This window comes from Drosophila eugracilis, unplaced genomic scaffold, assembly GCF_018153835.1.
Source record: "Drosophila eugracilis isolate 14026-0451.02 unplaced genomic scaffold, ASM1815383v1 contig_2154, whole genome shotgun sequence".
NCBI classification, from domain to species: domain Eukaryota; kingdom Metazoa; phylum Arthropoda; class Insecta; order Diptera; family Drosophilidae; genus Drosophila; species Drosophila eugracilis.
The window spans coordinates 11,329,182-11,340,306 of record NW_024573038.1 but is presented as its reverse complement, the minus strand read 5'-3'; the positions used below and the strand labels follow the sequence as shown (position 1 = coordinate 11,340,306).

General features: G+C 44.8%; 2 protein-coding genes across 2 annotated transcripts; one reads left to right on the top strand and one right to left on the bottom strand.

Annotated features, from left to right (window-relative positions):
- Positions 1 to 2,100: 2,100 nt before the first annotated feature.
- On the bottom strand, positions 2,101 to 7,444 carry LOC108105982 (dynactin subunit 1). Its single transcript, XM_017212811.1, has 4 exons — positions 7,274 to 7,444; positions 7,111 to 7,174; positions 5,620 to 7,046; positions 2,101 to 5,032 (listed from the first exon to the last, which is right to left on the bottom strand). Exons 3-4 carry the CDS (start codon positions 6,967 to 6,969, stop codon positions 2,585 to 2,587), a joined length of 3,798 nt encoding a protein of 1,265 aa, XP_017068300.1. The 5' UTR covers positions 6,970 to 7,046; positions 7,111 to 7,174; positions 7,274 to 7,444; the 3' UTR covers positions 2,101 to 2,584.
- Positions 7,445 to 7,541: 97 nt separating this feature from the next.
- Positions 7,542 to 10,914, top strand: LOC108105985 (G patch domain-containing protein 1 homolog). Its single transcript, XM_017212815.2, has 3 exons — positions 7,542 to 7,961; positions 8,020 to 9,417; positions 9,473 to 10,914. The coding sequence occupies exons 1-3, from the start codon at positions 7,904 to 7,906 to the stop codon at positions 10,870 to 10,872; spliced, it is 2,856 nt and encodes a 951-aa protein (XP_017068304.1). The 5' UTR covers positions 7,542 to 7,903; the 3' UTR covers positions 10,873 to 10,914.
- The last annotated feature ends 211 nt before the right edge of the window (positions 10,915 to 11,125 follow it).

The window sequence follows — 11,125 nt, the reverse complement described above, 5'->3', positions numbered from 1 at the left end:
AGTTCAATTTTAGATGAAGAACTATGAAAAACAACATTGTTTATGATCTTAAATCAAGCCCTGATATAAATTGAGACTTAGACTTAGTTTCTTAAGCACTGAAAATATATTAATAATTACCAATAAATTTAAAAGATAAAAGCAACTAAGCTAAAGTTATTTGATTTATAAGTAAGACATCTTGGCAACTTTTTAATCTTTATGATAACTTTGGTATTTTTGATTTTGAGAATGATATACTCGTATATATAAAAAAGAAGGGTAATATTTTGTTTATAGAATCAGGTAAACAGGTGACACTTTGTTTAAAGAATCGATTTGATATATAATCTTCATTTTTTCTATAATATATATTCGATTTCAGGGTATACCACCTTCCGTTTTAAACAACAATTTGCTGCACACATACATCAACTTTTAATATGTACAATAATTATATTGTTTTTAGCGCTCGGCATGAGTCAGTCAACAGCAACAAGTTGGGGCATTACCGGGCGTTTTCTGGTCAAAAGTTTTGATTTCTGTTTTGCGACAAAAGAACTGGAATTGAAACTACTGGTACTGGTACTGGCACTGGTAGTGGAGAAGAATTGTTATGTTACCAGATATGTGTGTCAGTGACAATGGTTAACTGGTGACTTGGTGAAGGATCTGTCACTTTGGCGGTCGTTGCAAGCAGAGCGCGAAGTCCGTTTTAGGTCCCCCGCCTCTGGAAAATGTTAAGGCCCAAAAGGTAAACAACAGCAGCAATCGTATTACCAAACCCAGTGCCAGGCCATAAACGAAATGGCAGGCGTACAAACTACTGTAAAAAGGTCAAGCCAACTGGCCGAGAGCTGGGCGTGAGAATGGCTTTTTTGGCCCGATGGGGTCCGGTCCGGAAAACTAAGGCAGCGACACACATAAGAAGCCGCTCCATAAATGTACAGCAATCAGATCGCCAGGGAGCTAATTCTTCATTTTTTTTAAGGCTATTTTTTCAAAGAAGAACTTTAAGGTGTGTAAGGAAAAACTTTGGCAACATATTTTTAGTACTTCTTGTGCTCGAATTATTAAGGCAGAAAATGTGTTTTAGTCTCGAGAGTTGATTATGAAAGGTAAATAAATTAACTTAGTACTATTTATTAATATTAATACAGACTTTATAATATCTATATTTAAGCTAATAACCCTTTGTTATATATTTCTACTTTTCGAAATACAGATCGCCAAGAAAGTTACTTTCCACCTTCAATATTAAGTTTTAAAATCTAAATTAAAAGAAATATTTCCACATTACTTTTTAATCTCAAGGTTTAGTTTAGTATAAATAACGCCATTTACTTAATTGAAATGCAGAATTTTTTTTTATAATTGCAAATATTCTCCATTTCCCCATAGGAAAAGCTCAGCTCGAGAGGTCAAGCCACAGAATGGGGTCAAAAGAAGCAGCCGCGATTTCTGGTCTGGACAGACGAAAGGGCAGTGACGATGATGCCAAGGAAAAACCCAGAAAATGAAAATTATTTTCAATTTACATTTCAAGCAGAAGGGTTTGTTGAGCGGGCGGGCAGTAAAGAGGGTAATGGGTAGGGGTAGGGGGGCTATTTTGGCCATCATGGTTTATGGCCTGGTCTAATGTAATAGTTTCTTGCTATTGCAGCTGTTGTTGTCATTGCTGCTACTATAGTTGTTGTTGTTGTTGTTTATTGTTGTTGCTGCAACCGAGCGGCATTGAAGCATATTGCCTTTGTAGTTGTTGTTGGGCAAGCGAACGGAAATGGTGATTAAGAGAGTGGGATTTAAGAGAACCAGAAACTCTTTGCATGCGTGTGGATAGCAAGTGGATTGTAGGTTTGTTTATGGTTCTGTGCTTGGCTTAAATGCCTTCCACTTGGATCTAGAAAAATCAACTGAGCTTGTCAAAAATTGTGATTAAATTAAATTAGGAAAATTACCTTAAATGCTGTGAAATGAGAACGTAATTATGTTTAGGTAGAGAATTTTAAAATATCTTAAGTGCTGAAAAATATTAGAGTAATTATACCACACAAGAAGTTACTTAGTAGAAATTAAGGGATGCGCAAATTTTTTACCCCTTTAACCCATTAAAAATGCACATTTCTTTTAAGTTATACAACATCAGCAAAATATATTTACTTTATATATATATATAATGTATTTATTATTCTCATGTATGCAAATTAGATTTGTTTCTCTGATTTAGTTGTGTCTTTCACATATATCTCCCCTGCCATAGACTTCATAGATAATACCGGTATTAGTTCGCTTGAGTTTAGTTTCGAAACAGGCGTTTGAGTTAAACACAATATTAGTATTACAATAGGTATATAATCTTTATACAAAAAACATAAATTAAGTATAGAATTTATAATTTCTCAGTTTGTTTTAGCTAACGTGTTTAGGTCTCATCACAGGAGCAGGGAGTCTTGAGGAGTTGTTGTTGGGGGGAAGCAGCTTGTGCGAGGGTAGAGTTTGCCCCATGATCCGAAATTGTGCTAGCAGTACAAATAAAATTCTATTCTATTTAGATTGCCCCTGGCCCCGATCCCATTGCCATGATAACTCATCATTAGATCCCCTCTTAGATCTGCAGCACGCGCTTAACATCGACGGTGGGAAAGGAGGCAAACTGTCCATGGGCAGCACGATGAGGTTTCCGATGCAGATACTCCGCTAGGATATCTGAAGCCAGCTGGGAGGCCTTCGAACTGATTTCGCCCTTAAGTGGAACAGGCTGGTTGCGTCTTTGCAGGGCCACCGTGTCGATGCGTTTTCCCACATTCACCGAATCCTGGGAACGGACCTGCAGCAGTGACAATACCCAGGCATGCTTCATCCTGGTCAATTCCGACTCCAAGGCGGTAATGCGCTGATCCTGTGGCTGCGGCACATGGAGAGGTTCAAACTGTGATAGCTTGGCACGCATATCCTGCGCCTGCAGTCGGAGGCGTTCGTTGCGCTCCTGGTTAAAAGCACTCTTCAGCAGCTGCACTTCCTCGGCCACAACTGGGGCAGTGCCTGCAGGCGAGGAGAAGGAAACATTGGTAATACCCGGAGCACTGGACGTTGAGCCAGCGACAGAAATATTGTGCGGGGAATGGGTATCCGAGCCAGACTGAACCTTGCCGGTGCTTGAGTTTAACTTCAGCTTATCGCGCAGATCGCTCTTCTCGCTCTCCAAGGCATCGATATCACTTTGCAGGTGGTCCATCGTCTCCTCGAACTCCTTCTCCTTCAGCTGCAACTGCTGGCGTGTTTCCTCATACTGCTGTTTCCACTTGTCAACCGCGTGCTCGTACTCGTTCTGCAGCACACTCAGTTTCTTTTCCGCCAGATCTTTGCGGATCTGCATCTCACTTAACTCGTCTTGCTTCATCTTGGCAACTAGCTTAAGATGCTTTACGTCCGCTTCACGATTTTCTAACGTTGCGGCCAGCACATTCTTCTGCTCCAACTGTTTCTTGATCAGCTGCGCTCGTTGTGTAATGGGTGTGCTGTGGGCACCTGACTTCTGTTGGCCACCAGCCTTATTGGCTTCCGAGATGATCTCGTACTCCTTGTCCAGCAGATGTTGGGCAATGTGCTGCAGGTCGGAGTTTGCCTGGGCCAATAGGGTCTTGAAATTGTGCGTTGGTCCGCGGTCATCCTGCTCGTAGATACGCTCGCAGGAGGCGGACAGCAGGGCCCAGTACTTCTCCTGTGGAAGAGTGTGTTCCGCTGCATTGTCGCTCTCGATGGTGGTGACAATGGTTGCTAAAGACTGCTTGGTGGCCTGGTGCATCGCCGACATGATACGACTGATATTCTGTGCCAGAGCACGCATCGCCTCCACTTTGTGCTGCGACAGACCGCTCTTGATCACATGCTGGTCGCTGGGCAAACGGCGCTTGATCAGCTTTACTTGCTGACGCACGCTTTCCATGTTCTCGTTCAGGAACTGAATCAACAATACCGAATCGCTGGTGGCACCTGCCTCCTGAATAATAGCCTTAGCAATGGCCGTGTCGCTGAGAATGCTCTCACAGGCAGCTCCCAAGGAAGCCACACAGTCACGAATCATCTGGATCTCGTTCAGAAGTTGTTCCCCGGCTAGCAACACAGAGTTCATCGCATTGAAGAAGGCAACACATTTCTCAATATTATCCGTAGTGCTGTTCTCATCCAGCTGATTGGACTTTAGTAGTTCAATGATACCGTCAACTATCTTTTCTTGAGCTACCATTTCGGGAAGGGAGCTTCCAGCTCTAAGAAGAGTATCCGGTTGGCAGCTATTAAGTCCATAGAGGATCTGGTGAAGGGCACACTGCAGGCTATGGACGTAGTGCAGCAGGCGACACTTGAAGGCATATTGCTGGACGGCATGGCCCTGGGTCACCGCCTCCCTAGTAATCGTCTCGACGGCCGGGAAACGTTCCCTCGTCTGCGAAACGACAATGCCACATTTGAAGACAATACGTGAAATGAGTAGAACCACCAGAATGGAGTCATGATCGCCACCGCGACTCATGAAAGACTCGGGCATAAAGGCGGTCAACATCTGGACATGCTCGTTGGCCTGACTCAGCTCGATCTGGCGCAGTTGAACATCGATGGCACGAGTATAAGCCTTGGATTCGGCAAACATCTGTTTGTAGTCGATAGTTTCTGTGGCCAGTTTCAAGCTGGGATCCTGCAGCGACTCCTTTTCATTGCTAGAATTACGATCCCTCAGATCAGTTAGTTGGTCGTTCAGCTTCTGTACCAATTCCCTGAACTTTGTGATGGTCTGGTCACGATCATAGATGGTCTCGATGGCTGCATCACGCTCTCGCAGCACCTCCTTTTTGGCTCCATTGGCCAGGTCCAGTTCCTCGCGCAGATCCAGCTCCAGTTCGTGATTGCTCTCCACAAGCTGTTCATGCACTTCCTCCAGGGCCTCCAACTGAGCGATTTCCTCCTCGAGTAGCTTGACCTTATCCTCCAGTTCCATTTTCTTTTCGGCCAGCTGCTCTACCATTTCCTCGGCTCCAAGTGCAGCATCGACTTGTTCCTGGGATAAAATGAAATTATTTATTATGTTCTTAAACAAATATGAAATGCAAATGCGAAGAGGTTTGGGAAAATGTTGATAATTTTGTCTCGGGAAAGGTTTAAAAATATACACAATTTACCTCCTTGGAACCCGTTTAATTATTAAGTTAAGGCAGGCCGGCAAAAAGAAATGCAATGAAAAATTTTATCTTTAGATTGGCCTTGAGCAAAATATATATTACAGATGTTAGCGGAAGATATGGGTTAAAATAAGTTTGAAATGTCAAGAAATCTATCAGCTTGGCCTTAAAGTGATTGATGTATTACTCAATAAAACTCTACGAAACGTGGGTAATGCAAGGAATTAAACTAGTTACAAATTTGATGATTGATATTGAAAGTTTGTAAAACTTTTAACCGATATCTTCTTCATATAAAAAACAGCAAAAACTAGCAGAAAGCAGCGGAGCAACTTAAGCGAAACTGAGGCAAGCCAATAAGTGCAGAAAAGCCGTGAATTTTCATTAGGGTGTAGAGAGTGGGAAATCCAATTGATGGCGGGCAGTGAGAAGGATTTAAATGAAATACAAATTTTATGATATTCACCTGCAAGTCGGCCACTGTGGCCTCCAATTCATCAATCTTCGCACTGAGCTTCTCCTTGGTACGCTCCAATTCTGCAACTTCAGAACGCTTCATCTCCAACTCCTTGCTTAATTTCTGAATGTCATGCTTGTCATGAGCCGAAAGATCCCTCAGACGAACCAGCGTTTCTTTCAAACGGATATTCTGCTGTTCCAGCTGTTTGAATTCATACGTGGAGAGTCCAGCGGAATCGCCTTCACCTGAGATGTTACCAATGGCGGATTCAGCCTTGTTCTGCATCTCAGAGCGCAGCAGCTCTAAATCTACTTGCAGCTCTTCAATACGCTCCTTGGAGGACTCCAGTTCTAGCTGTAGCGTGTCGGCTTTTTCCTCTGCCATCTCCTTGTCCAGGGTGATCATCTCCACGTTGTCAGAAAGATCAGCCATTTCCTGGGCGTGCTGCTCTTTGGCTTCAATTGCATCCTTGGCCTCTTGCTTGGCGCGCTGTAGCTCCTTCTGCAGCGAAGCCTGTGCGGCCATGATCTTTGTGCGAAACTCTTGCAGCTGCTCAAACTGAATCTTCATCTTGTCGAACTCTCGCAACCTTTCCTTATCCTCGTTACGGCGCTGCTTCAGAGTTTCTAGTTTCTCAGTGAGATCAGCCAACTGGGCCTGCAGTTCGGCGCTAGTTTTCTGCGCCTCCAAAAGGGCAGTCTTATCTTCGGAACTGGAGTTGGAGGGCATGGTGAACGACGGCGAACGGAGAGGCTGCGAAGGAGTAAACTGCGGCTTGAGAATCTCCAGGAAGCCCGTCTCTACAAAGGAAGCCCGCTTAGAGGAGGCATGCGAGCCTGCACCGTTACCACCGACTGCTGTTGTTGCTCCCTCCGCCAACGAAGAGCTCGGAGTGTCTCTATCCTTGCTGCTTTGTGGTACAAGAGATTTCCTGGGACCAATGCTGCTGCTGGAGCCGGTGCGTTCACTAAGGGATGTTGTCAACTGGGTGCGAGAACCCAACAGCGATTGGCGACTGGAGGAGAGCGAGGTGCGGGAGGTGCTCAGCCGCGCCTTTGTGGGTTGGGCAGCCGTGGGCGTGGCAGTGCTAACGTCCTCAATGCTGCGCCTGCTACCAGGAGCCGCTTCCAGCAGACGCAGCTGCGTCGGACGTACGAACATGCCGCAGTTCTCGTCACACTGGAAATACTGCTGGCCCTTGATGGAGCCGCTGTTCTTGCCCTTTGGCTCGTCCAGCACGACGCCCACCCACTTGCCGACGGCGAAGCTGGTCATGCCTACGTAGGCAACCGTGCCGAGCAGATCTTTGCCGGTCAGCTCGACGCGGGCGCCTACTTTCAGGTTCTTCTCGGACATCTCGCTCTCGATGTGTGTGTTAGTGTCTGTGCGTGTATTTGACCAGGATGTGGGCTGAACGGATGTGATTATGAATGCTGTTCGATGGAAATGTGAGTTGTGGTTAGAGGGTTTCTGGCCATGGAATTCTATGCAACTTACTGCGCTGCACTTGCTAGACTTTTGGCCAACAGTCACGTCTTAGCTAGCAAAAAATGGCCGTCGGCTTGCGGGAGAGAAAACACAAAATGTTGACATCATTAGTCACCCATACAGACAGCTCAGGTAGATCCACAGTTTGCCTGGCCTTATCCTCTGGACTTACCTTCTTTTCCAATCGGTCAGGTGTTCCTTTCTTTGTTTCTATCGTCACCCTTACCATTTGCACTGAATTCCTATATTTCCGATGCAGGCAGCTAAAAATTGCAACGAAAAGTTTTCCTAAAATATTTGCAATGTTTCGAGTGTGACCCTGTGATAGAACTAGAGATGACAAAAACGTAGACCACTAATAAGAACTATCGTGATTCAAAGCCGTGATTGCTATTATCTTCAATATATTAAAAATTTAAATAAAATGCGCAGCTTATTAAATATAATGATAAGCATAACACAAATATACAAATATGTTTCAAAAGATATTATATTGAAAGTAACACAATTTTTATAAAAAAAAAAAAAGGAAATGTTTAAATTAAAAATTATTTGACGTGCATTTTTTAAAACAACTACTACTTCATTATTTACAAACTCTTGTTTGCGTACACTGCAAATGATTTTCCCTAAAAATATATATCGTGACTTATACATAAGGTGCAGTCACCCGCATCTCTATACCCGTGACCGGTAGGTGGACAGCCCAATCAGCTGTTGTGTATGCATTCTTCTAGTGTGGACACACTGCCCATCACGCCAAACAAATTGTTTTTCAAATATATGGAATAATTATTTTAAAATGGATGAGGAGGAGCACCTGCATCGCTTTGGCACACCTCTGGCGCCTATAGAGAAAGGTAGCTATTACCAGAAATCAATTGCTTTCTTGTTAATACCCTATAAACCCCTAAACAGATGTAGTGCCGGCAAAGAAACCTGTGGCCATCGAAGATCAAATTGTGAAAGATGAAAATGGAAAGCGAAGGTTTCATGGCGCCTTCACTGGCGGCTTCAGTGCTGGATTCTGGAACACCGTTGGGTCTCTGGAGGGCTGGACGCCTCAGACCTTTAAAAGCTCGCGGGCAGAGAAGGCAACTCCGCGGGCTCAGCTTAAGCCGGAAGACTTTATGGACCAGGAGGATCTGGGTGAGTTTGGCATTGCTCCGCAAGGGATTCGCACACGAGATGATTTCGCCAAGGAGGATGAGCAAGAGCAACGTTCTGGTCAGCGGCGTCGGAAACTCATGCAGCCAGAATTGCGAGAAGGCGCCATACCAGGAGTTCCAGTGCTTGAGCAACTCCTACGACCAGTGCGGGACAAGGTAGCCGTTCGAATACTTAAAAGCATGGGCTGGAAACCCGGCCAAGGAGTAGGTCCACGACAAACCAAAAAGGAGAAGCGCCAGGCCTCGGCCAGGAACACACGGGAGCAGTATCTCCTCGAGCACTACGGTGCGGAGGGACTGCCATCCCAAGTGGAGACGAATGAAGAAGACAGCAATGAGGATGAGGAGGACGATGAGGATATTACTTTTGCGCCGGATGACTATGAGCCCATCTTCTACACACCCAAGGAAAACCGCTTTGGCATGAGTTATTCTGGTCTCAGTCGTGATCCCATCCTCTCGAAGTCCTCCTCTAGCTCAGCCAAGCCTATGCAGCATATCAATCTCTTTGGTCAAATGGAAGATCAGGCTAATAAGAAGCAGCTGTCCATTCGCGGTCAGGCATTTGGAGTAGGAGCCTTTGAAGAAGAGGACGAGGATATCTATGCCCGCGATGATATGACCCGCTATGATTTCTCGCTGGCGGACAAGAAGCCCAAGCAAAAAAAGCAACAACACGTCCAGCAGCGCCATGTCATAGATGGATTTAGTGAAGATAAAACGGGATCAGCTCTGCAAAAGCCTTACGCCATCGACTTGCCCAGGGATTTTCAACCCAGAAATTGGTTGCAGCGAAGAAGTCGCTTTGCTCCAATGGACAAAGAAAGAGCCAAAAAATTGGAGGCGGCCACGGAATACAAACGATCGGGTCTGGGAAGGCACGATCTTAATCCTGATCAGAGGGCAGAGCTTTTAGGAGAGCAGAAAAAAGATGAGAAGCCGGACGAAGAGGAGCAGCCCAAACGCAATCCCTTTAAGGATCGTGGAAAATCACTACGGGAACGCATCAATGCCAGGACAGAAGGTTTCACCAAGGGTGGAGTGATCACAGAAAGTGGCGAAGAGAAACAAACTGAAATGACTAAAGAAGTAAAGGAAGCGAATGCCGCAATACAAGAGAAAGCAGCTCTAAAGACGAAAGATTTAGGTAAGCAAAGTATTACTCGAAATGGCTTAAAATTTAAAACTTTATTATCTTTTAGCACCTTCAACATCATCTTCAGGCGCTTTCAAACCCTTTTTAGCTGATGAAGCTAAACAAGAGCGCTATGAGAAATTTGTTGCTGCCAAGCTAACAGATGATACAGAAATCACACAGTTCCTAGCCAATATGCAACCGGTTTCACTATCCTTGTGGGATAGGGAGATGGAGAAGAAGGAATTCATTCAGGCGGCAAAGATCTATCGTCCATTAGATGGTCTTATGAACGATAGATTCGTTTCGGAAGCCAATGTCCAGGCTGAGAAGATCAAGGAACAAACGAAGTCCACGGAAGAGCGAATGATCGTAATGGAGCGGACCAAGACCATGTGGAAACCCACTTCACTGCTCTGCAAGCGGTACAATATTGCAGAACCATTTGGAGGCGCCATGCTGGACCCGGAAAAGGAACTTAAGGCAAAGCCGAAGATTTCGGTATTCGATTACCTAGAGACGTCAATCAACACAAAAGCAAACTTTCAAACTCCTACTATTATTCCCAAGCACATAGAGAAACCGAAGCCGAAGGAAGTAGAGCCACCACCTCCATCTCTACCTCCTCCTCCGGTAGTTAAGGAACCGGAGAAACCTATTTCAAAAGAAGATCCAACAAAGTTTGTTTTTGTGCCGAAAACTCCCTTGGAGCAGGCGGTGGATGAAGCACGCAACAAACCCATTTCGGAGAAGGTTGACCTGTTCAAAAGTATTTTCGATGACAGCGACGAGGAGGAGGTAGTTGAGAAGCCTCCAGAGAATCCGGAGAAGAAACTGGCTGCCTTGGAAGAGGCTCTAGGCTTACCCTCATCGTCAGCAGCTTCAGCTGCGGCACAAAATGTTTTAAGAAACACTTCACCTCCTCGAGGAATTTTCGCAGCGTTGTTTCAAGCCAAGGAAGTGGAGGCAGCTAAAGAATCAGCGCCACCTAAGTTTGCTCCTATAGAAGGAAATAAGTTAAAGATCTCTTACAAATCTCGTGAAGAGCGACTGAGGAACGATAAAGAGTTGGCCATGGCTGAGGTGCCGCCCGAAGATATCTACGGGCCAAAGTTACCAGGAGCAGTTCCCCCGAAACCAGCCGAGGATCAGGCAGAAGCCGGTATCAATGCCAAATTGCAACAGCTCTGGCAGAAGCACGCTCCTAAAAAGCGAAAAGCTGAGAAATGGGTGGAAAAAAAGATGATCTCCAGCAGTGAGGACAGTGATGAAAGTTCCAGCGATGAATCCTCATCATCCGATTCCTCTAGTGGGAAATCTAAGAAATCCAAACTTAGTAAGCCGAAGAAGTCACACAAGAGCTCCAGATCGAAAAAGTCCAAGAAATCTAAACTAAAATCGAAGAAGAAGTCAAAAAAGAGCGACAAATCCAAACACAAGACGAAGAAAAAGAAAAGTAAACACTGATTGTAAATAGTTAATAAATAGATTTGGCTTTCTCTAAGACAATCACTTAATGGTTAATTAAACATTGGGCTCGGGTAAATTTGATCGGTTTCTTTTCCGCTTGCCTTAAGCGAGTTTGTAGAAAAGCACAGAAAAAGGCAAACTAATAGAAATTCTAAAACAGATTTTGAAAAAACAAAATCTTCTAGTAGCTCAAAGATTCTAGAACACCTCTACCCAGCATGGCTTGAACCCTTACGATATTCGCTAGCTC